Below are 22,653 nucleotides of genomic sequence, written 5' to 3' on the forward strand. Positions count from 1 at the left end.
GATTATCAGCCAGTTGATTAATTTATAGTATTCCGCCATGTGATGACACTCGATCAATTAAACATGCATTATGCAAGAGCAAAATCTGCTTATTACAAGTCTTTCTTTAGGCCTGAAATGTTATCTAAATTATCAATTAGACATTTATTAACTTATCCAGACCATAATAAACTCTCGATGTCAAGGCTAGCCTTAGATGTAGGCTGGATTAGATTCCTATATGCCGCTAACGGCCAAAGATAATTAAATCAGAGAAAGTGGATAATCGAGACTATGCTGTTTATATTAATGATTTTAGTAATGATGACCGAGACTATGCAAAAATTTCACCCGCTTCTTTCTCGGCTTATAGTGGATCAATTTGACTGATATTTTCAGCAAGTTACCTTTACACTATCTAGTTTTTAACTATTATAGCGAGAACTGCCATCTCTTTATCTTATCTCCCATAATGTATCTTTAATGGTTAATCCAGGATAAATACGATTAGAATTTTAAGATTTTTTTCCGCCAGTTCTCAAAAAGAATCGCCAGTACCGCAAAACATTATCGCCAAAATCAAATTTTAATCGCCACTTTCATATTTTTATCGCAAATTGCGACTTTGCCGACCGACAGCGCGAGCCCTGATCGTACTGAAAAAGAAAATAAGTTAATCATCAACAAATTAAATTTTCACCACATTCCCCTAATTTTTTACCCTATGGCACAGTTTGCATATCCCCTAAGGCCAGGCACAGTGCTACTCTCCAACAATCCATGGTCGAAAACCCTTGGGATTAATAAATCTATATCTATTAATGGAGATTGCTTGTTTAAGCCACACCGATTTACTTTTATGTAAGTTAATGATGGTGTTTAATATGTGAACACATAAACAAACATTGACATACAACCATGAAAACTGTTGGGAATTCTCTAGTTTTCATACTTTCGTCTCCATGGCAATAGATGTACATGTATCGGTACTATCTGGCAACATCCCTTCAATGTTTTGGTGCGTGATTTGCATTTTTTCAGAACATATCAAAGTTTTCAGGGCTTAATCCAGGTTAATATTTACTCAGATTGATTATTATACATTCAATTATTAAAGAGAGAGAAAGAAATAGGGTTTAACGTCCACTCGACACAAACTAGGTCATTTTGGGACTAACATATGGTTTAATTTTATTTCAATAATTCATGTAGGTGTCTTTAACAGTGGGAGGAAACTGGAGGACCCGGAGAAAACCCACAAGGTTGGACAGGCGACCCTACTCATTGTCACATACAAGTACAACCGGGGATTCGAAACCATGCCAGTTGACTCAATGACAGGCCTAATGATAAAGCGCGCACGTGATAACTATTCGGCCATCCAACCCCCCTCAATTATTAAAACAAAATCAAAATATCAAGGCTATATATTCAATTCGATTAAAAGAACCGGTCTACCAATATCAGTGATGGCACGATATACTGTTGAATTGATATATTGCGATTTACCTTCACACGATTCGTGTATTGAATCGCGAGATGCTGAATCGATGTATGGCGATTTATTACCGAAGGTCCAGGTCCGAAACATGTATTTTTTTCATAATGGTTTTTATTACTATTATTTTTTATTTGCAGTGGGGGGGGGGGGCAATTTTAGTCAGAAGTTGCAGCCAAAACTGTACATGGCACAAATATTCTGCCAATGTAGATACTGTTGGCCTCCGAGGAACTAAATATTAAATATAAATTGTGTCATTTGTGGGGGGGTCCGCAAATTAAATTATATAAAATTATAATTGAGTTATGAATAACACGACAATTGAGAGTTTAGTGGGTGAATTTTTATGAGGAGGATCCAAATGAAATTTGATCACATAACTTTAGTTTATGAGGATGCATATTTGACAATCACCTTGTTAACTACAATACTATATACAATTTACACATTGACATTTACAAGAAAGTTGTATAGATATTTTGTACATTTTGTGTATTATAAATGGATTTCAAAAAGTAAACATAAGTGTTTGTGTTTTAATTTGTACATTGTTTTATAGAGATAGAATCTTAACCCCCCCCCCCCCCCTTGACCTATCCCATGTGTGACGCCCATGCAAACCGGAAGTGTTTTTATATTTTGCTTCTGTAAGTAACCTGTCACTTCTAATTATCCATGTCACCATGGGCGTGGCCCATAAAATCAGAAGGGGGGAGGGAAAAAATACGCCTCTGCCCCCCCCCCCCCAGGACAGATTTCTAGGTTTATTTCCACATGAATATCCCGTTCTGTAGGCTATATAACCACTGCCTTGGGTCTCGCCACAGTTACTGATCTTTACAATATCATATTACATCCCTAGTTACAGCTTTCATCGAAATAAAACTGGTACAGTAAACTGTTCGTAATTATTATTTTGGTTTGGTAATGAAATGTTCCAGGTTGTAGGGTTCGTCCATTTCTCCGCCCCCCACCCCCCTTATTTTGATCCACATCAATATCGTGATATAAAACAGTTTTATATCTTTGACATCGGCAGGACTGAAAATATCAATTATTCATTTATCCTGCTGTTTTCTTGGTAAATATTGACCTGGTTAGGAATCGTGATACCAATCGTATAGCAGCACCTGAATCGCAATACATATCGTATTGTGAATTCAGTGGCAATACCCAGCATTAACCAATATGATGTGCATAATTCACCAAAAGTAAATATGTATTGGACAATAAAAAGACATGTCATCACTCATCAGTTCACAATTCTCGTATTTGAAATTAAAAAGTGCACATAAAATTTATGTGGACTTATTTATAGCCAGCCTCCTTTTCTAAAATCTGGCAAACTCTTTTTGATGTTTTTATTTCATAACATGATGCACATATTCATCTAGCCATAAGGAGGAAACCTATCAAAATTTAACAAAACTATACAGTTATATGGGACAACAATCACTGGTTTATTATACACAAGCACGACGTTTCGATAAGTATCCTCTTATCGTTATCCAGCACATTATATCAAAATTTAGTTGCATATCAATTATTTGCGAAGTTATTGCCCCCTGTAAATGCTCTATATGTCAGAGTTGTTTTTGTTTTAGCTTTTGCCTTCTTTGACAAAACTTACTCTGGGTGCTATATTTTCATTGTTTGGTAATGTCATAAAAAAAAACTAACCTGCTGGCACTAGCCTAATACCATTGGTGTTTCCATAGAGATCATAGAAAAGCCAGAGATTCTGATTGGTTGGTAATTGTGATATATATACACCGCAGTGTTTGTTATTTCTAAAAATATGAAACTGACTGCTTGAATTAATGTATGCTGTTATTTTTGTCCCTGTACATGTCTCATTTTCATTCAAATGTGCTACCCAATACCCTTCTTTTTTACTTAAATCTGGAAATGCGTATTTTGGAATATCACTGGCATTCAGTTCTGCTGGATCACAAGATGTCACGCCAAGTCTTAAAGCTCCACTCCACATAGAAACACATGTCAATTCAACGCAAATCTTTTCATTAATTTGGATTGGCTGGTTACAAAAGACAATGCCATGGCTAAAACAGTGTTCCGATCGTTTTGCTGTTCTACTGTCATCTGAAATTGTAACAGCTTCCCCACAGACATGGTGAAATCTCATGATGTCACACAGGAAGTAATTTAATTGCGGTGCCAGGTGTCTCTGTTATCCAGACTCGCAAATGGATCATGATTTCAGTGCTCTAAGACCAACAGAAAGTTGACTTGTCCTGCAAAAAAGAATAAAAAAACATTAATGTTATAAATAAGTAAAACATATTTAATTTTTTATCACATATTTTGATCATTGGACAGACCTATTTAGGGGGGATAGACGTGGTCAACCACTCTAGCATGTGGACTATATATTGTAAGGTCTGTCCTTGATTCATTCCCCGGTTGTACCTGACAAGAAGTAGGGTTGCCTATCCAAACTCGTTTTCTCTCGGTCCTCCGTTTTCCTCCCACTGCTAAAGAGCAAGCAAATTACTGAATAATATGTTAATCTCGATATGACCTCGTTTGTCTCTCTCTGTCCTTGATTCAAGTGACATGGTTTTAATTTCCCGCTTGTACCTTTGGCAAGAAGTAGAATCTGGGTTCTCTGCTTTATCCAAGTTCTTCAGACCCCTAACCACAAGCGATTTGTTGAAATTAAATTGTACCATAGGTTTATCCTGAAATGACCTGGTCTGTCTGTCTGTCTCTTTCTCTGTCTCTCTCTCTCTCTTATTTTGGCATAAATGTAGAATTCTTACACACTAAGTACACTGGAGTCAAATTTACTTTTATAATCATACAAGCCTATTAAGTAGCTGGATCAATCAATGAAAATTATAATCTTTTAATGGAATATAATGATCAAGAACATGTTTGTGCCAAACCATATCAATTTACATAATTACAAAATTTTGCCTAGAGCTCTTTGGAGATCAAGCAAACGCTATTGTTTTATATTATAAATAACAAAGATAATCCCATGTAGAGAGAAAGTAAAGCCAAATGACCCAACAATAAATTTAAAACTTTATGACTAAACTTTTTTATGTTAAACATGCATTATGCAAGAGCTAAATCTTCCTATTGCAGGTCTTTCTTTAGGCCTGAAACGTTATCTAAATTATTAATTAGACATTAATTAACTTATCCAGACCATAATCAACTCTTGATGTCATTGTTAGCCGGCAATATTTACTGGATTAGGATCCGATTTGCTGCTCAACGCTCATTGATGATTTAATCATGATCATCTTACCGACTTTAGTAATAGTGATCGAGGCTAAGCCGAAAATTCAACTGCTAAATTCTCGGTTCAGAGTGGATCAATTTGAATGAAATTTTCAGCAAATTCCCTTTACATTATCTAGTTTTTAACTATTAAAGAGAAAACTGCCAACTCTTTATCTAATCTCCCATAATGTATCTTTAATCTAATAAAACACATTAAATTTACCGCTAAAGCTTTTTTTACATTAAACAACTAACAAAGCACATTAAATTTATAGCTAAACGTTTCTACACCTGTATACATGTAATAACCTAATAAAACACACTAAATTCATAACTAAACTTTTCTATAATAACCTAACAAAAAACACTAAATTCATAACTAAACTTTTCTATAATAATCTAACATAACACACTAAGTTTTTAGCTAAAGTTTTCTATCTTAGCCAAACACATCAAACATAACACACTACATTTATTGTTCAAGTTTTCTATATTAAAGAAACATAACACACTAAGTTTTCTACATTAACCAAACACACAAAATTTGTTACTAAACCTTTTCTACATTAACCTATGATAACACACAAAATTGGGGCTCTACATTGACCTAACATAACACACTAAATTTATAACAAAACACACTAAATATTCGGCTCTACATTGACCTAACATAACACACTAAATTTATAACTAAGCTTTTCTATATTTACCTAACATAACATGCCAGATATACATGTATCCTATATTAAAATTTATAGCTAAGCTTTTCTATATTAACCTAACATAACACGCCAGATATACATGTATCCTATATTAAAATTTGTAAATACACAGACCTTCTAGCTATCATTTCATTTCAAGTTATCTATATTAAAGCTACAATTTCATATTTTTAAGTTACCTTTTTATAATTTATTAAAATAAAGCCTTAAAATAGATGGTATCCATAAACCGTCCTACCTTGTTAAAGAATAATCCTATTAATCCTATCATTCACTATTGCCAGCTGAGAAATTGGCAAAAATATCATTTTCAACTTCAAATTCCAACATTTGAAGGTAGCTAATGCATGGAGGCAAAAGGAAAACAAGGGAGGTAATTGTGTTATTATTTCCTGTGTCAATGATTTTTAAGGGTGAGAAATAATGCTCATGGTCGTAAAATAGTGAGTTGATAACCTATTGAGCCAAAGACATAGAAATAATTATGTTTTGACTTTCTTAGAAAATATGAAATTGTCGCTTTAACATAACATAACACACCAAACGCACCAAATATACATGTCTCCTATTTCAAGTTACCTACTTTCTAACATTACACACTAAATGCACCAGATATACATGTATGTTACAATTTGTAAATACAAAGACCTTCTAGCTATCTTTTCATTGATTTTAGAATGTTTATCAGTATGGTATTATTGAAACCTGTCACAATAACATGTAACCATATAAGTTTATCTATTAAAATATTTCAGTTATTTTAAACAATGCATGTTTACTCGTAGCTTAATAAATCAAATTACTGGTAGGAGCCAATCCAGAGGGGGTGTCAGTGGTGCCCCTTCCACCCCTCCTTATTCGGGCTAAGTTACTATATGTTATATTAAGGGGAGCCAGTAGGTCTGGATCACCACCCCTGCTTAGACTCAATTTAGGGGGTTCAGAGCCTGAAAACGCCAGAAATTGCATCTACAGCATTCCAGTGCAATTTTTTAAAAATTAATGAGGTACGTGAAGGCTTCCCAAAACACCTGTTGTGGGTATTTTGCACCTTGACCACTCATGAATTGTCACTAGAACAATTCAAAATGGACAACTGTAAATTTCTGGATCCCCTGTATAGGTTTTTGCAATAATCTAAATCTGCTTTTTAATGTGCTGGCTAACCACTTGTTTATACAAGAAGAAACTAAGGGAAGCATTCGCTTACATTGGCGTACTCAAAAAGAACCCTCAACAGACTGAAATCGAAATAAGTGTGGACTGTAGTGCGGCTGTCTGGGCAGGAGAGAGAGAGAGAGAAATGGGATTTAATGTCCATTTGACAAATTTCTATTCCTCTGGGCAAATTTTCCTTCATAGCGCACTGTATGGCACTGTATAACCTACATGTAGTCGGAGAGGTATAGTACGACGTTAAACTCCATTTCATTTCATTTTCTACTTCTACTGAAGTAATGCTTGCCTCTATTTATTGTGATTCTGCGGCAGTGTCGCTTTACTTCATCATAAAACATTTTTACCCCTTGTGTGCTCTGTACAAGGGGTATTTCGGGACCCCACGACCATATCCTTAACATTTGTGAGGAACTGTTCATAATTGTCTAGAGAGTATTTTATACATTTTCAGCTACTTAATGTCGAGTATAATGCTACAAGTAGAATGGAAGTGAGGCAGTGGCAACATTCATCATTTGAAAAGAGACTAAAAGTAATACATTATCAGTAACAAGGGGTCTTGTGGACTCCCCTCCCCTTTCTTTTAAACATTCTGCTGGTTACAAGTGTCTAATCTGTTATGCGCTCGGTACTAGCTTTGTATTTGGAATCTTTGTTACTGATGATATTGTGTTGGTCATTCTGGTAATCTAGTAGATCTGAAAGCAAATCTAGGTACTCTACAAACCGGTCAAATGAGAATTAAGTTATTTGTAGATATTGTATTATTTCAAAAATACCTTATCATTGATATCCTCACTGTTAATACCTCAAATATTTTTTTTTACTCTGATTGATTATTATTCAGTCTTTATATGAAGCTGTAATTCGATCGTATTTGAATAAAATTATGCATTCAAAAACTAATTTATGTCCGGGGGTTAGATTACCCCTTGTTGCTGACAATATTTTTCGTGTGACGTGTCCACACAAGGGTTAAACAATGATTATAATAATACCCACATGTACATGTAAAGGTATATTGAACATAACTATGACATAGCAGTTATTTTTCCAATATTATAACTATTTCCTATTTTGTAGAAATGTTAAGTATAGAGATTTGATGGATTTTATTGGAATCATAATTAAAATAATATGACTATATATTTTTGAATGGAAATAATTTTGTGTGAGTTTTATGCTCTAGTGCGTAAGAAAGGGTGAGAAAAACGGGTTTAACTTGCACTCAACTAAAAACAGGTCATTTAGGGAATAACATATGGTTAATTTTATTTCAATAGTACGCCACTGGTCATGATGAAGGGGTACAGTTTTATAAGCTGTCTTTCCCAGATGGGTATCATTGGGAGACTTAAAATATCAGTCACAACAAGGCTAAAAGCAAAATATTTTCTAGGTAATTAAACATACATTATGCAAGAGCTATATCTGCCTATTGCAGGTCTTTCTTTAGGCTTGAAATGTTTTCTAAATTATTAATTAGACATTAATTAACTTATCCAGGCCATAATCAACTCTCGATGGCATTGGATGTCTCTGATATTAAATAGATTGGAACAGTTCATCCATATTTTGATTTAAGCTAAAAATGGAGGAGCGAGACTTAGGTTCGAACAACTAGTACAGTGGTTGAAATTATTGCACACGTCTTGTCAAACCTTCAAAGGCTAATATCATTGCTTGCAATAGAGTAATTTGAATGAAATTTTCAAATTATTCATTTTACATTATCTATTTTCGACCTATTATAGCACAAGAATGGCTAGCTCTTTATCAAAATCTTACATAATGTATCTTTAAGAACTATAAATCTGCCTATTGCAGGTCTTTATTTTGGTTTTAAATGTTATATAAGCTATCATTTAGACATTTATCCACATGACAAGCTTATAATCAATTCGCTTGACCATCGTATGGCTGAGATTTAAACAGATTAAAACACCCACAAGCTGTAAAAATTTAAAGATAAATTGGATATGTAAAAAGACCCAATTGTCAAGTACCATTTTTTTTTTTTTTATTATTCACCAATAAAAACGATATAAAATACATAAATAGAATACATACATGTACATACATAATTCATAATGCATAAATATAAATCAAACTTGATCTATTGATAACTTAAATCTAGTACTGAGAAATACATATTACCTTTAGGGTACATAAAGAAATGTACATTACATGTATATAAACAAATATTATTAATTCTGTATATTAACTAACTTCAAGTTTAATTTTCAAGATTTTGTGTCCGTCTTCTGTGTTGTATATTATCTTAGTTTACGTTTCGATGTATGAAGTATAACTTCTGGCATTTGGAACATTTTCTTTGATCTTACATGAATAGATATAGTATTTTGATAACAATATAAGTAAATTAACAATATTTAATCCTTTTTCATTTTCTAAATTCTCATGTATAATTATACCTAATTGTTTAATTATACTAGTGAGATTTATATATATATTATTATAGATTAATATTTCATGTAGTTTCTGCCATACTATTTGAGAATACTCGTATTGAATGAAAAGATGATCTATATTTTAAATTATAGAATTACAAAAGCCACACAGTAAGGAGTTAGATAATTTCATTTTATATAAGCAATTGTTTAGGTAAATTATATGTTGAATATATCTAAAATGAAATGTTACCATTTTTGAATCTTTAGTTATTCTTCGTATTGCCACGATAATAAAAAAATCTACGCTACATCTTCAAACAGCCATAACTACGCTCAGAATAAAGTAATTTGAATAAAATTTTCATAATATAATCAATAAAGTAATTAGAATTAATTTAAATCTTCCGTAATGTATCTTTAATCTAAATCTTACATAATGTATCTTTAATTTAAATCTTACGTAATCCATCTTTAATTTAAATCTTATGTAATCCATCTTTAATTTAAATCTTACGTAATCCATCTTTAATTTAAATCTTACGTAATCCGTCTTTAATTTAAATCTTACATAATCCATGTTGAATTTAAATCTTACATAATCCACCTTTAATTTAAATCTTACATAATCCATCTTTTATTTAAATCTTACATAATCCACCTTTTATTTAAATCTTACATAATGTATCTTTAATCTAATTCTTACATAATCCATCTTTAATTTGAATCTTACATAAACCATCTTTAAGGTCATGATCAATACTGGGTGCCAAAATCACTAGGTACACTTCTGACATTAATCATTACATTGACATGTATTAGATATTTGTGTAATAAAACTTGAACTCTGTCTGGCAATCTACTACACAGCTACCTAGTTAACTTTTATACAGGTGTAACATAGACTATCGAGAGACATAAAATGGGGTTTAACTTCCTAGTGTTTTGTTTCGACTGGGCTAATGAAGACGGGCATATGTCATAGTACAGTGTGCTATGATGGAACGTTTACCTGACAGTGGCACTATGGCCAACTCTTATAATAAATATTGAATTCCATCTGTCAAGGCTTCTTCCAATGTGTACATGGAACCTCGTACTGTTTTATACAATCTGAACGACTTGACACAGACAGTGGTTGAGAACAGAGGGCCTGCCAAGGACAGCTGTCTAGTCGTTCGAAAAACCGAGGCCCTGTGTATACATTGGTGTGCACATAAAAGATCCCTTGGCAGTTGGAGTAGGCAATAGTGCCACTGCCTGGGCAAACATTCCCTCATAGCGTATGCCATCTTCATTAGCCCAGTCGGAGCAGAACAGTAGGATGTTAACCCCCATTTCATTTTATTTTCATATTCTTACCTACACCAAGGGGAAACACTTATTCAGGTCATATCGGGACTAACATATGATTCTATTTTATTTCAATAACTCGCTTGCATGTAGGGATCTTAAGCAGTGGGAGGAAACCGGAGGACCCGGAGAAAACCCATGAGGTTTTATGGGGGCTTAAAAGAAGTAAAACTTTTAAAATTCTGAAGATTTCGAGCAGTGGCATATTACTGAAGTATCCCTCCATTTGTATTCCATTTTACAAAATCTTGTGAAAAATAGTTATCCAGAGATTGTTGATTATGTGTAGGATAAAGCACGAGACTGAGGTTATGCTGGCGAAAGAAAGACTGAAGTAAATAACCTGAGGGTTTTTTCTGAATTCTTTCTTCCCCAGCATAACCAAAGTCGAGGACTTTGTCTTGCTTATAAACCGTCTATGTTTACATGTACGTAAAATGAGAATATCCCAGAATTTCAGTAAGAAAAACCTTATATCATGTTTTCTTATGGATAATAAAAACCTACCCCAGAAGAATCACCTGTTCCAGGTTTAAAGAAAAACTTTCAAAGCCGCCCCCCAACTTTCAGACCGCAAGTTATTCTGATCATAGAATATACCCCAAAGGTCAAAGAGATTTACCGTTATAGGTTTATAATGCATAAGAAAGAAAACCTATCAAATTTCAAAATGTTCATAGTTTTATTTTCAACCTGTTTTGTGGAGTTATCTTATTGACTTTTAGAGTTCGAAAGTTAACAAGTGGCATGGTTTTGATTCCCCATGTTTTCTCTGGGCCCTTCGATTTCCTCCCACAGCTAAACAAGCCTAATGGCCCCTAAATAAGAAACCTCATCTCTCAACCCTCATTGTTTTCCAAATTAAGAGATCAGGTGCTATATAGTTTTACCTGGCAAATCTCGGCGTGAAACACATCAGGCTTCATTAAGTGCACTTAACAACATTTATTATAAAAACAATGATTGATTATTGTTATTTATAAGATTTCTGCCACATCCAACTACAATTAAAGATACATTATGGGAGATTTTAATAGAGGGCTGGCCATTCTTGCTATAACAGTTCAAAAATAGAATATGAAAGAAGAATATATTGAAAATTTCAGTCAAATTACTGTATTCTGAACAAAGTTATCGCCATTGTAATTTTTGACTAGAAATAGGAGTCAACCCTCTCTTCACCGTCTCCGAGAATGGCCGATCGTTTGATTGACAGACGTTAACTCCACCTACATAATCTTGATTATCAAGTAATGTTTTCAATGGCTGTGGTACTGTTAGCCTATTCGGTATGAGACGGGGTTGCAATTCAATTCGTATCACTTTTTTTTTTACTACAAATTAAAAATAAGACTTTTAATATATAGATAATAAGCGAAAGTTTGAAAGAAATGGACCAAATCAATGAGGCATAATTATAGCCGACTTATTGTTAGCCTGCCTGTACTCTTGTACTGTAACTGGTAGGCCTACGTAACTCCCGAAGCAGACAAATAGGAAACAGTGAATCAGTGGGGCTGCAATTCAACTGGGGTGATGTTAGCTGCGATGTTTATCAATTTCCATAATACGCAAGTGACAAAAGAGCGTATAATACCAACATCCAAACTCTCATTTTAACCACAACTAAACCTAATATCAAGGCCGTATATATTGAACTTTCAATCAAATTGACTGACATGCGACCTCGCTCAACAGCGGCCTCGCTTCGTACACTCTGTCATTTGGCCTCGATCGAAAATTTCCGGGAGTATGACGACAACGTAACGGTTAATCTCAGCTTACGACGCCATTTAAAAATTTAATCAATCAATGAAATCTTGTTTAAATCCAAGCCATCCGTGGGTCTACAGAGTTGATTTTGTGCTTGTTGTGGTAAATAAAGATCTACATGTAATTTATAATTTCTATGACATCTGAAGCCTAAAAAAAGACTTGCAATAATCAGATTTAGCTCTTGCATAATGTATGTTTAAGTATATAATCCTACCTGAAATAGGTACAAATCATCAAGGTTTTCTGAACGAAAAGTAGCGTATACAATGGACTTTGATGGCATTTTCAAGTCGGATAAAAGACACTTCATTAATTTAAACACAAATATTTAATTGGAGAGAGAGAGAGAGAAATGGGGTTTAACGTCCACTCGACACAAACTAGGTCATTTCGGGACTAACATATGGTTTAATTTTATTTCAATAATTCGCATGCGCGTAGGGGTCTTTAGCAGTGGGAGGAAACCGGAAGACCCGGAGAAAACCCACGAGGTTGGACAGGCGACCCTACTCCTTGTCACGTACAACCAGGGATTCGAAACCACGCCAGTCGACTCAATGACAGACTTTATGATACAGCGCGCGTACGCTTACCATTCAGCCATCCAAATCCCCCTATTTAACCCTTAACCGGTCGACGTCATTTTGACGTTATGACGTCAAGTGGTCAGGCTAAATAAAGGCTGACGTGAAATATTTTGTATGCCTATTTCAATCGACTACTGCCGAATAATTATAAGTGATAGACTCTGGACACCAATAAGAAAGTTGCTGGGGATAAGTTGATCTATAATTTGCAAATCATTCTAAATCCTTTTCATCAGAAATTCAAATATCAAATGTGAGTTCGCCAGGTGAAACTATGTGTTTGTTTTTAGCTATGTTCTGGTAGCTAAATGGGCGCAGTAGGTTGATCCGGCTACTTAGGGTTAGGGTTATATAGTGTTAGGGTTAGAAGTCAAAAGTAGCCGGTCAATGTACTAGGCTGCTAAATGACCCCTAGAAATAAGATTGAACCATGTGTCAGTCCTGAAATGACCTAGTTTGTGTCGTGTCGAGTGGACGTTAAACCACATCTCTCTCTCTCTATTATTAATTATTGTTGTCTAAATCTAATACTGCACAATGTGTATTGAAGTACTGGAAGACGCATGATATAAATAGAATACTCACCATGTATATCACAAAAATCATTATTCTAACGGTGTATTATACAGCTATATTCCCCGTACATGTATATGTATTGGCTGATTTAGTATATATTCACCAGGTATTCCATATGCATTATAATATATTATTACCAACTCAGAACAGTGTAACTGTCATTTTTTGTGGTCTATTTCAATATCGCTCAGATTTAGCGGCCATTGTGCGTCTCGATTATCCAGCTCAACATCGAGTGTTGTAAAGGTATCGTATGAAACGAGGCATGACGACCTAATCTAATCACCTTTAGCGTGCATCACCAAGGTAGCTGAACGTCAATGAGTTTCACGTGTCTCAGTCGACCAGTCTTTATTTGTAACGGTAAATGTAACCGTCTTATCTTAAAGGGAAAGTACGCTGAGCATAAGTGTCATTTTCTTTTCTTTTTACCGCCGAATACATTATCCCCGAAAATATCTTAAAGGGAAAGCACGCTGAATTTTAGAGTCATCTTTTCTTTCCACCGAATACATTATACTTGCCCAGAAAACATCTTAAAGGGAAGGCACGCTGAAATTTTTTTTTTATTTTTATTTTTTCTTACCACCGAATACATATTTCATTTAGAACTCTAATATCATTTTGGTCTTCTTTTTTTTGTTACCACCGAATACATTTGATTAGAACTCTAGTATCATTTTGGTCTTTTCTTTTTTTCTTAACGCCGAAAACATTTTATTTGCCCCGAAAACAGTTATTAAATGTTTTCCATAGAACTCATGTGTTTAATTTACTTTGAGAATAGATCTCTGCCAGAGATCCATGAATGGCCTCCATAAATTTCAGATTAGATCCAAATCAAAGGGATCGAGATCACATTAAGACTATAAAAGATTTATATGTGGCCTATGTAGTAAACAGTTTTGCCATATGTATCACACACATAGACGTTCATCACAATGTTTTAAAACCTTATTAAAGCCACACCAATTTGATTTTTTATTCTTCGGGGTGTCGAGGGGGTCACGGTGGCTAAGTGGGTAAGACGCTGGCTCGCTAGCCTGGAGGTCGGGTGTTCCATCCCTGCATTGGCCGAGAAAGTTCATCCTGATTTTCCGACATGGTTCCATCTTGTCAGTGATGCAGGACGGAGGGACTGACAAAATGGACAGTTGTCTAGTCGCTCAGATGGGACGAAAAACCAAGGTCTCGTGTACACATTGCTTTCCACGTAAAAGATCCCTTGACAGTTGGAATTCGATATCAGAGTTGGTAGGCCATAGTGCTGCTGTCTGGGCAAAATTTCCCTCATGGGACACTGTATGGCGTCTGCCCGTCTTCATTAGTCCAGTTCGGAGCAGAACAGTAGGACGTTAAACCCCTTTTCATTTTTCGGGTGTTGATAAATAAATAAAAAATTGAATCGCATGAAAGATGTTTTTCATAGCCAAGTCTCTAACTCAAAATTATCCAAATTCTTCAACATTGAAAACACAAATTATTTGTCAATTTAAATCAACGGTGATGTTGTGATCTTACCTGGAAAAGATGGGCTTCTGATATCCAATATTTAAGACAAAAACATTTTACCATTGGTACACGAATCCTGCTATTTGTAACAAGAGACTCAAAGAACGGGGCTAGACATATTCCGCAAGTCATGTCAAACGGTGAGGCTATATTCTTATCTGGAGAGCATGCGCAATAAATACGATCGGTGTAGACTGGAATAACTAGACGCTAGAGATTGCCATTCGATCGAGATACTTGGCATATTTCGCCGAACATAACCGATTTAAAATTAAAGTAAAAACGGAAACGATTGAATGTAAAGTCAGTTTATATACATTGTTACAGTATTGGTTCGTTGAATCAGGTTCTGGACGACAGCACTGGTTTAACTTCATATGATACTTTTATTGTTCTTCACACATACCAAGTACAAAACTTCTTATAATTAAAGACTCCGTAATTAGCTTGTGTCAAGGGAGCCATGGACCTAGCTTGGCTTGGCACCCGAGGGTGCCAACTCCCAAGCAACAAACTTCCATGGCTGCTCTTCGGTCTTAACCAGCTTTCTATCACTTCAGGTATCTGCTTATAATCCCTTTCTAGACAAAGGATGATCGAAGGGATTATGCAGCTGGCTATATTACATCATACCGGATTAAAGGACCTAAGTCCGTAACTCAAAATCCTCCAAAATCTTCGACATCGAAAACACGAATTATTGGTCAATTTAAATCAACATTGATGATGTAAACTTACCGGGAAAAGATGAGCTTCTGATATCCGATATTTAAGATAAAATAATTTTTTTAACATTGGTACACAAATCGTGTACCATAATGCGCTTCAGCCCCAGTTGTATTGAGAGACTCGAGGGACGAGGCTAGACACATTGCACCAAATCAAATGGAGTTATGTAGACTAGAATAACTAGACGCTAGAAATTTGCACTCGATTGAGATTGCTGACTTATTTCGCCGAACATAACTGATTTGAAATTGGAGTAAAAACGGAAACCATTAAATGTAAATCAGTTTATATACATTCATATTACAGTATTATATGCGTTGCGACCCACTTTTGTGAATTTCTAGGTCCCAAATGTTAGCGATTTAGCTCCTTTAAGCGTTCAGTACAGATTGCTTACAAGACAAAGGACATTGCATAACACAGGCCAGCAGTAGTAACTAATGACCTCCACGTGGCCGTTGTTCGTGTCAAGCCAGTGCCAATGTCAACCATCTGTGGGTCATAATATGATAAGGATGTTTAAATCAATTTCATGTATTGAGTCCCAAATGTCGTTTGTGTTACGGTTGAGTCCCAAATGACGCCAATCAAGTCCCAATCAAGTCAATTTCTAGGTCGCAAATATAAGCGATTTAGCTCCTTTAAATGTGGGTGAACTTTCGGGGATGCAACCCTGTGATTCAAATACCATCGGCGGTACCCTGATACCTCGGCGAGTGATGGTCGTCGCTTCGGGGAGAAAATATTTCCCAGAAGCTCCAGGGAAACATCCCCGGAGCTTCTCCGTGGATCTGGACAGCTTCTGGGATACCTTCTCCGTGGATCTGGACAGCTTCTGGGATACCTTCCCAGTCTTTTTCCCGGTCTGTGGGGAACACATCAGAAAAACAATTTCAAAGCAACATTGAAATTTTTCGCAGTTGCCCCAAGGCCTCCCAATGGCTCCGTATGGCCCGCGATGCTCTCGAAGCTTCCCAGGACACCTGTCCCCGACGTCTACCGAGGCTCATCAATTTCCATCACCGAGAAATAAATGCCCAGTGGGAATGAGGCATAAGTGCTGCCAATATGCCACCAAGAGAGAGAGAGAGAGAGAGAGAGATAGAGAGAGAGATAGAGAGAGAGAGAGAGAGAGAGAGTTTAACATCTACTTGACACAAACCAGGTCATTTCGGGACTAACATGTTTTTTTAAAAAAATTTATTTCAATAACTCGCTTGCGCATAGGGGTCTTTAGCAGTGGGAGGAAACCGGAGGACCGGGAGAAAACCCACCATAGAGAGAGAGAGAGAGAGAGAGAGTTTAACATCTACTTGACACAAACCAGGTCATTTCGGGACTAACATGTTTTTTTAAAAAAATTTATTTCAATAACTCGCTTGCGCATAGGGGTCTTTAGCAGTGGGAGGAAACCGGAGGACCGGGAGAAAACCCACCAGGTTGGACAGGCGACCCTGCTCCTTGTCAAGTACAACTGGGGATTCTAAACCAAGCCAGTTGACTCAATGACAGGCCTAATGATACAGCGTGCACGTGCTAACCATTTGGTCATCCACCCCCCCCCCTCCCCCCGTCACCCTATAACCGGATGCATCCCCTTATCTACGGGGATATTCCCCCGATGGTGATGATTATCACCGAAGGTACACAGGGAACCATCCCTGATGATTCACATCAATTGTTCGGGGGATATTCCAAGAAGCTTTGTGAACGTTTACCGATGATGATAATTACCCAGTGGGGCCTAGGCATAAAGGGACTAAAACTGGCAAACCGTCTGACACCCACCACATTTTCCCACATATTTTTTTAAATCTGGATGAAAGATGTCCAAGGTTGGGAAATATGAGTTCAAATCAAATGATTAAGATGTGTCCATATGCCGCCACCGTGTTCCTTTGTTTTGTTTGTTTTAAATATGTATTTATACCTTTTGTTGTTGTTAAAAATCCATAACAAAATAGGCTACATATCGACATACATCGGAATAAATTGATTCTCGAATCACGCATATCAGAATAAATTGATTCTCGAACCACACAGTCACTACATAATATTTAGGTTACATATTATGTGTGGTAAACTAATCTGTTCTTAATAGTTATTTAGGACTTATTTATAAAATATTGGTTTCTTAATTAATATTTACTTTATACTGAACAACCAGTTTTAATTGAGATAGACAAAAATGGGACAAACTATGTCATTTCGGGACTAACATAAAGTTCAATTTATTTCAATAATTTGTGTGCACGTAGGGGTCTTTAGCAGTGGGAGGACCTGGAGAAACCCACACGGTTTGACAGGCGACCCTACTCCCAGGTAGAAACTGGGAATCGAAACCCTTACACTTTAAAACAAAACTTTTATAAAAATTATACTTTTATACACAGTTTCTACAACAATCATATTCCACAGTAGTCTTACACGTTCTTTTGTAAACATCATCAATGTTCACGTAGACATCATCAATGCTCATGCAAACACATAATCAAAGTTCATGTAACCATCATCAATGTCCATGTAACCATCATCAATGTCCATGTAAACATCATCAATGTTCATGTAAACATCACCATAAATGTCCATGTAAACATCATCAATGTTCATGTAAACATCACCATAAATGTCCATGTAAACATCATCAATGTTCATGTAAACATCACCATAAATGTCCATGTAAACATCATCAATGGTCATGTTAACATCATCAATGGTCATGTTAACATCACCATAAATGTCCATGTAAACATCATCAATGGTCATGTTAACATCACCATAAATGTCCATGCAAACATCATTAATGTTCATATAAAAATCATCAATATTCATATAAACATCATCATAAATGTCCATGTAAACATCATCAATGTTCATATAAACATCATCATAAATTTACATGTAAAACATCATCAATGTTCATGTTAAACATCATCAATGTCAACATAGTGATCATTTGACTGAATTTTATCTGTTTTTGCATTCTTATCAGATTTTCTTGAGTCAAAATTAATTTAGGTTTTACATTAAAGGTGGTGATTGATCTATTTCAAAGACAAGCTACTTTAACTGTTTGCTGTGTTTCTTTCCTTTCAAAAAAACTGCCATCTTGGGTTCAATCAGTGATGTCATGAATAGCATTCTTTAATTTAGAGTGGTGTTTAAACAGAAGCTTTAAAGGGTATTTATAATTTAATACTAGTAGTCAGCAGATGTCAATCTGTCACCATCTCAATGTTTTAAAGCATTGAAAAGCAAATTTGTCATATTAAGAATCTCATACACTACAGTGGGAGTCTAAATACCAAATTGAATACAAAACAAAGACAGTAAATTTTCCAATGTAGAATCTATGATAAAATGTACTGAAATAGATTATTTCTAACATTATAAATCAAGAAAACCATATCAAAAATATTAACGCTAGACAACTTTCACAATATTGTTGTAAAGGGATTCCTTAATCCCTCAAATAACAACCGGAGACTTTAAATGTATCGCTTTCAATAAGTAAATCAACTTTTCTGATCTAATCAAATATGGTAGTTATTTTGATATTTCATACAAGCTAAACAGTCCACAACACACTATAATCGATGCATATTTTGTTTTTACTGTTTTCCAGTTACACTATACATCTCTTTTAGTTGTAATCTTTTCTCTTTTTTCTTCTTTTTTAATAATTTCTTTTCTTCTTCTTCCTTTTCTTCTAACATTCTAATAAACTTTTGGTCTCTAGGATCAATAGCATAACCAAAATATTCACGAGCCTGTTCTAAAAGTATTTGTTTCTTATCTTGCTGTTTTTTCTGTGTGTCTAATTTCTTACTTTCTCTAGCTTTATATTCTTCTATCCATTTCGGCATCTTTGCCATATTTGCTTTGATATTTTTTTGCCTGTAATGGAAAACAGAAATGAAATGCAATAGGGTTTAATGTTAAACTTTTTTGCTCCGACTGACCTAATGTAGACGGCATAGTGTGCTTTGAGTGAAATTTTGCTTAGACAGCAGCACTACGGCCTACTCTTATGTCAAATTCCAACAGCCATGTGGGTCTTTTACGTACACTTCAATGTATACACGAGACCTCAGTTTTTCATCATATCCGAACAACTATACATTGTCACTGGCTAGCCCCACTGTCATTCACCACTGATAAGGGATCTAATAGACAACAGATAGGCTTACTATATAGGCAAGGTTTTGGCTTTTTGTTAATTACTGTGGACAAGTAAACATTCTTATTATGATATTAAAAAGAAAACAGTTTTTTCATTTTAGTTTTGATGGTGATAAAGCCTATTTAAAACCATGCATATTACCTACTGATTCCAACAGCTTAAACTCACAGTCTATCCACAGTAGGCTGTAGCCTAATGTACACATGAACCATTTTGGTTTTCAACCAATTCATTTATTTGAGTATGCAAAATAGAGGCCTAATGCATGTGTGCTGGTAGCGCTACATATTATGACATTTTTGTTTGTTTTTCAAAATCCACATTGAATTGGTCGGAATATCTTATATAGTAGGCCTACTATAAAGCACTCAATGAAACTTAAATATAGTACCTTTGATTCAGATAATTTTCAATTTGAATTTTGTCTTCTTCAGCTTTTTGCAATCTCTCTTGGAGAGATGGTTCTAAAATTGCATCTTCTTCAACTCTCTCTCTTAGTTCGGATCTGGTCGGCCACATAATTCTAGCATCAACACCCGATTCTTGGCCATACTTCGCATACAGTTTCCTCTTAAACCAAAGTTGGTCAAAGTTTGGATGATTCGAATCTGTCATCTTGTTTACATGGGGTAGTCGTCGCCTCAAACCATCAGGTAATCGTGATACGTTTCTCATTTTGTCAATCATTTCCTCTGACACTTCATTTCTTTCGTCGGCGACATCAAAAGCTTCTTCTGACGGAAATTCTTCTTCATTTTTGTCAGTTTTGTCTGAAAATGGCCAGGATACAAACAATGGCGATTGCACGTGGATATTTCGTAAAGATAAAAGACGATAAAGATGATTTATTCCCAGTTCACATCGTTTGGTCATGGACGCCGCCATTTTTGTAAAGGGAACTAACTCTCAAATTTAAGGTTCAGGGATGGCACCACTTATCACGAAATGAAAAGAGGGTTTAACGTCCTACTGCTTTGCTCCGACTGGTAATTTGAGGGTAATTTTAAGCGGACAGCGGCCTACTCTAATATCGATTCCCAGCTGCCAAGGGATCTATTACTTGCACGTTTATGTGTCCCACCCGAACGACTATACCGTTGTCCCTTGCCAGGCCCTCTGGCCTACACCAATGACAATGAAATGAATTGAAATGGGGTTTAACGTCCTACTGTTTTGCTCCGAACTGGGCTAATGAAGATGGGCATACGCCATACAGTGCGCTATGAGGGAAATTTTGTCCGGCCAGCGGCACTACGGCCTACTCTTATATCGAATTCCAACCGGCAAGGGATCTTTTACACCATTGCTTCCCTTTGTCGGACTATTCATCAATCCAATAAGAGTGATTATAATTTTAATCTAAGTGTTAAACTTGTGGTTTCTACATTGACTTTTACATTTTAATCACAGCATGTACCAACCGACAGTATGTAATAACTAGTCTCAGTGGACAGTCTTTTAAGACTCCATATAGAAATTCCAATTTGCAGTGGCGATCTCAATTGCCGCGCGAAAATCGCTTAAAATGAAGCAATGTGCCGTGAGTCACGTACGCCATACGCTACAGGAAGCTATGTCTTTTTACAAGCCGATACGGATCGGCAAGCTTTCATTCTATAATATTACGAAAACACGTAATTTTATAGAAATATCACTGACATAAATTTGAATACCACAATTAAATATGAAAAATAGCGAGGTGTTCCCATTTTTATTACGCATAGATTTGAATATTTTGGTAACATTTTATAAAGAAGAAAACGCTTCTTATTCCGGAAGTTCTGCATTCATTTGCTGCCGTATAAACGAAGACACGTAATTTTGCAGAAATATTAGGCCTACTGTTGTGAATTTGATGCCGAAGCAGTGACCAGTCATTTTGTTTGTGATATCTCATCCACAGTGGAACTTTGCCGCGATCTCGATTGCCGTGTGAAAATCGCTTACAAGGCAATGCTTACGATGAAGCTTACGGTGTCCTTTTACAAGTAGGTACGGATCGGCAAGCTTTCATTCTATCATATTACGAAAACACGTAATTTTATAGGAATATCACCGACATAAATTTGAATACCGCACGGGAATTAAATATGAAAAATAACGAGGTTCACCTATTTTTAATTACTACAGGATTTGAATATTTTGTTGACACATGATTTTTAATTGTGGTATGAATACGTCAGCTTAAATAACGATAAGAGTTACGCCCCTTTAATTTCGGTAAAATGTCCGAGAGGAAAAATTTTGAAATCCCATCGCTGACGTGCACGCCAATGTGTACACGGGACCTCGGGTTTTCGTCTCATCCGAATGACTAGACAGCTGCCCTTGAAATACACTGACAAGGGGGAACCACGCCGGAAAATCTGGGTGAATTTTCCACTGACGGTGGCGGAGGGGGGAACCACGCCGGAAAATCCTAATGAACTTTCTCGGCCAATGCAGGAATCGAACACCCGACCTCCAGGTTAGCGAGCCACTGTGGTTCCCATCACAAATAACTGCTAGTCATTGTTTATTTCTGGGTTGGCAAAATTTTAGATATTATTTAAAACGAAAAAGGTCTGATTTCTGAAATTTAAATGTGCTTTGTTCGGCTAGGCAGAAGGTATTCTTATACTGAGTTCATCACACTAGCTGCTAGTAGCGTTGGTGGAACACTTCCCATAATGAAGAAGGTCCCGTAACACTAGTCCACACTTCTTTCAAAATCATCTAAAGTTAAAACCAACCAACACAACAGTCCTTTGCAGGGCTGCTGATCAGAAATGCTAACTGTTTTCCAATATAATATACATTTTTCATTATTAATGATTTTAATCCACGATTTCTATAAAATCATAATCCACATAGTGTCATTCTTAGTGTCGCTTGAACGACATATTATTTA

The 22,653-nt window shown here is 35.8% G+C and overlaps 2 protein-coding genes across 2 annotated transcripts in view; both read right to left on the reverse strand.

Moving 5' to 3' along the window:
- Positions 1–16,850, reverse strand: part of LOC126819343 (uncharacterized) — a 48,459-nt gene extending 31,609 nt beyond the window's left edge. The window contains exons 1-3 of the mRNA XM_050547326.2: positions 15,287–16,850; positions 13,349–14,227; positions 3,161–3,735 (exon numbers count right to left, since the gene is read on the reverse strand). Coding sequence (XP_050403283.2) covers positions 3,161–3,626 — 466 coding nt within the window. The 5' untranslated portion in view covers positions 3,627–3,735; positions 13,349–14,227; positions 15,287–16,850. The remainder of the gene's footprint in view (positions 1–3,160; positions 3,736–13,348; positions 14,228–15,286) is intronic.
- Positions 16,851–17,944: 1,094 nt separating this feature from the next.
- Positions 17,945–20,647, reverse strand: LOC126819386 (growth arrest and DNA damage-inducible proteins-interacting protein 1). Its single transcript, XM_050547409.1, has 2 exons — positions 20,155–20,647; positions 17,945–19,477 (listed from the first exon to the last, which is right to left on the reverse strand). The coding sequence occupies exons 1-2, from the start codon at positions 20,634–20,636 to the stop codon at positions 19,192–19,194; spliced, it is 768 nt and encodes a 255-aa protein (XP_050403366.1). The 5' UTR covers positions 20,637–20,647; the 3' UTR covers positions 17,945–19,191.
- Between the last annotated feature and the right edge of the window lie 2,006 nt (positions 20,648–22,653).

The sequence above is a fragment of the Patella vulgata genome, chromosome 4 (genome assembly GCF_932274485.2).
Source record: "Patella vulgata chromosome 4, xgPatVulg1.2, whole genome shotgun sequence".
Classification (NCBI taxonomy): domain Eukaryota; kingdom Metazoa; phylum Mollusca; class Gastropoda; family Patellidae; genus Patella; species Patella vulgata.

What these genes read in the sequence shown, in the direction of transcription:
- LOC126819386 (XM_050547409.1), bottom strand. Translation starts at nt 20,636, where the DNA reads ATGACCAAACGATGTGAACTGGGAATAAATCATCTTTATCGTCTTTTA. An exon ending in GAAAATTATCTGAATCAAAG is followed by an intron (nt 19,478 to 20,154) that starts GTACTATATTTA and finishes TTTCCATTACAG; the next exon opens with GCAAAAAAATATCAAAGCAA.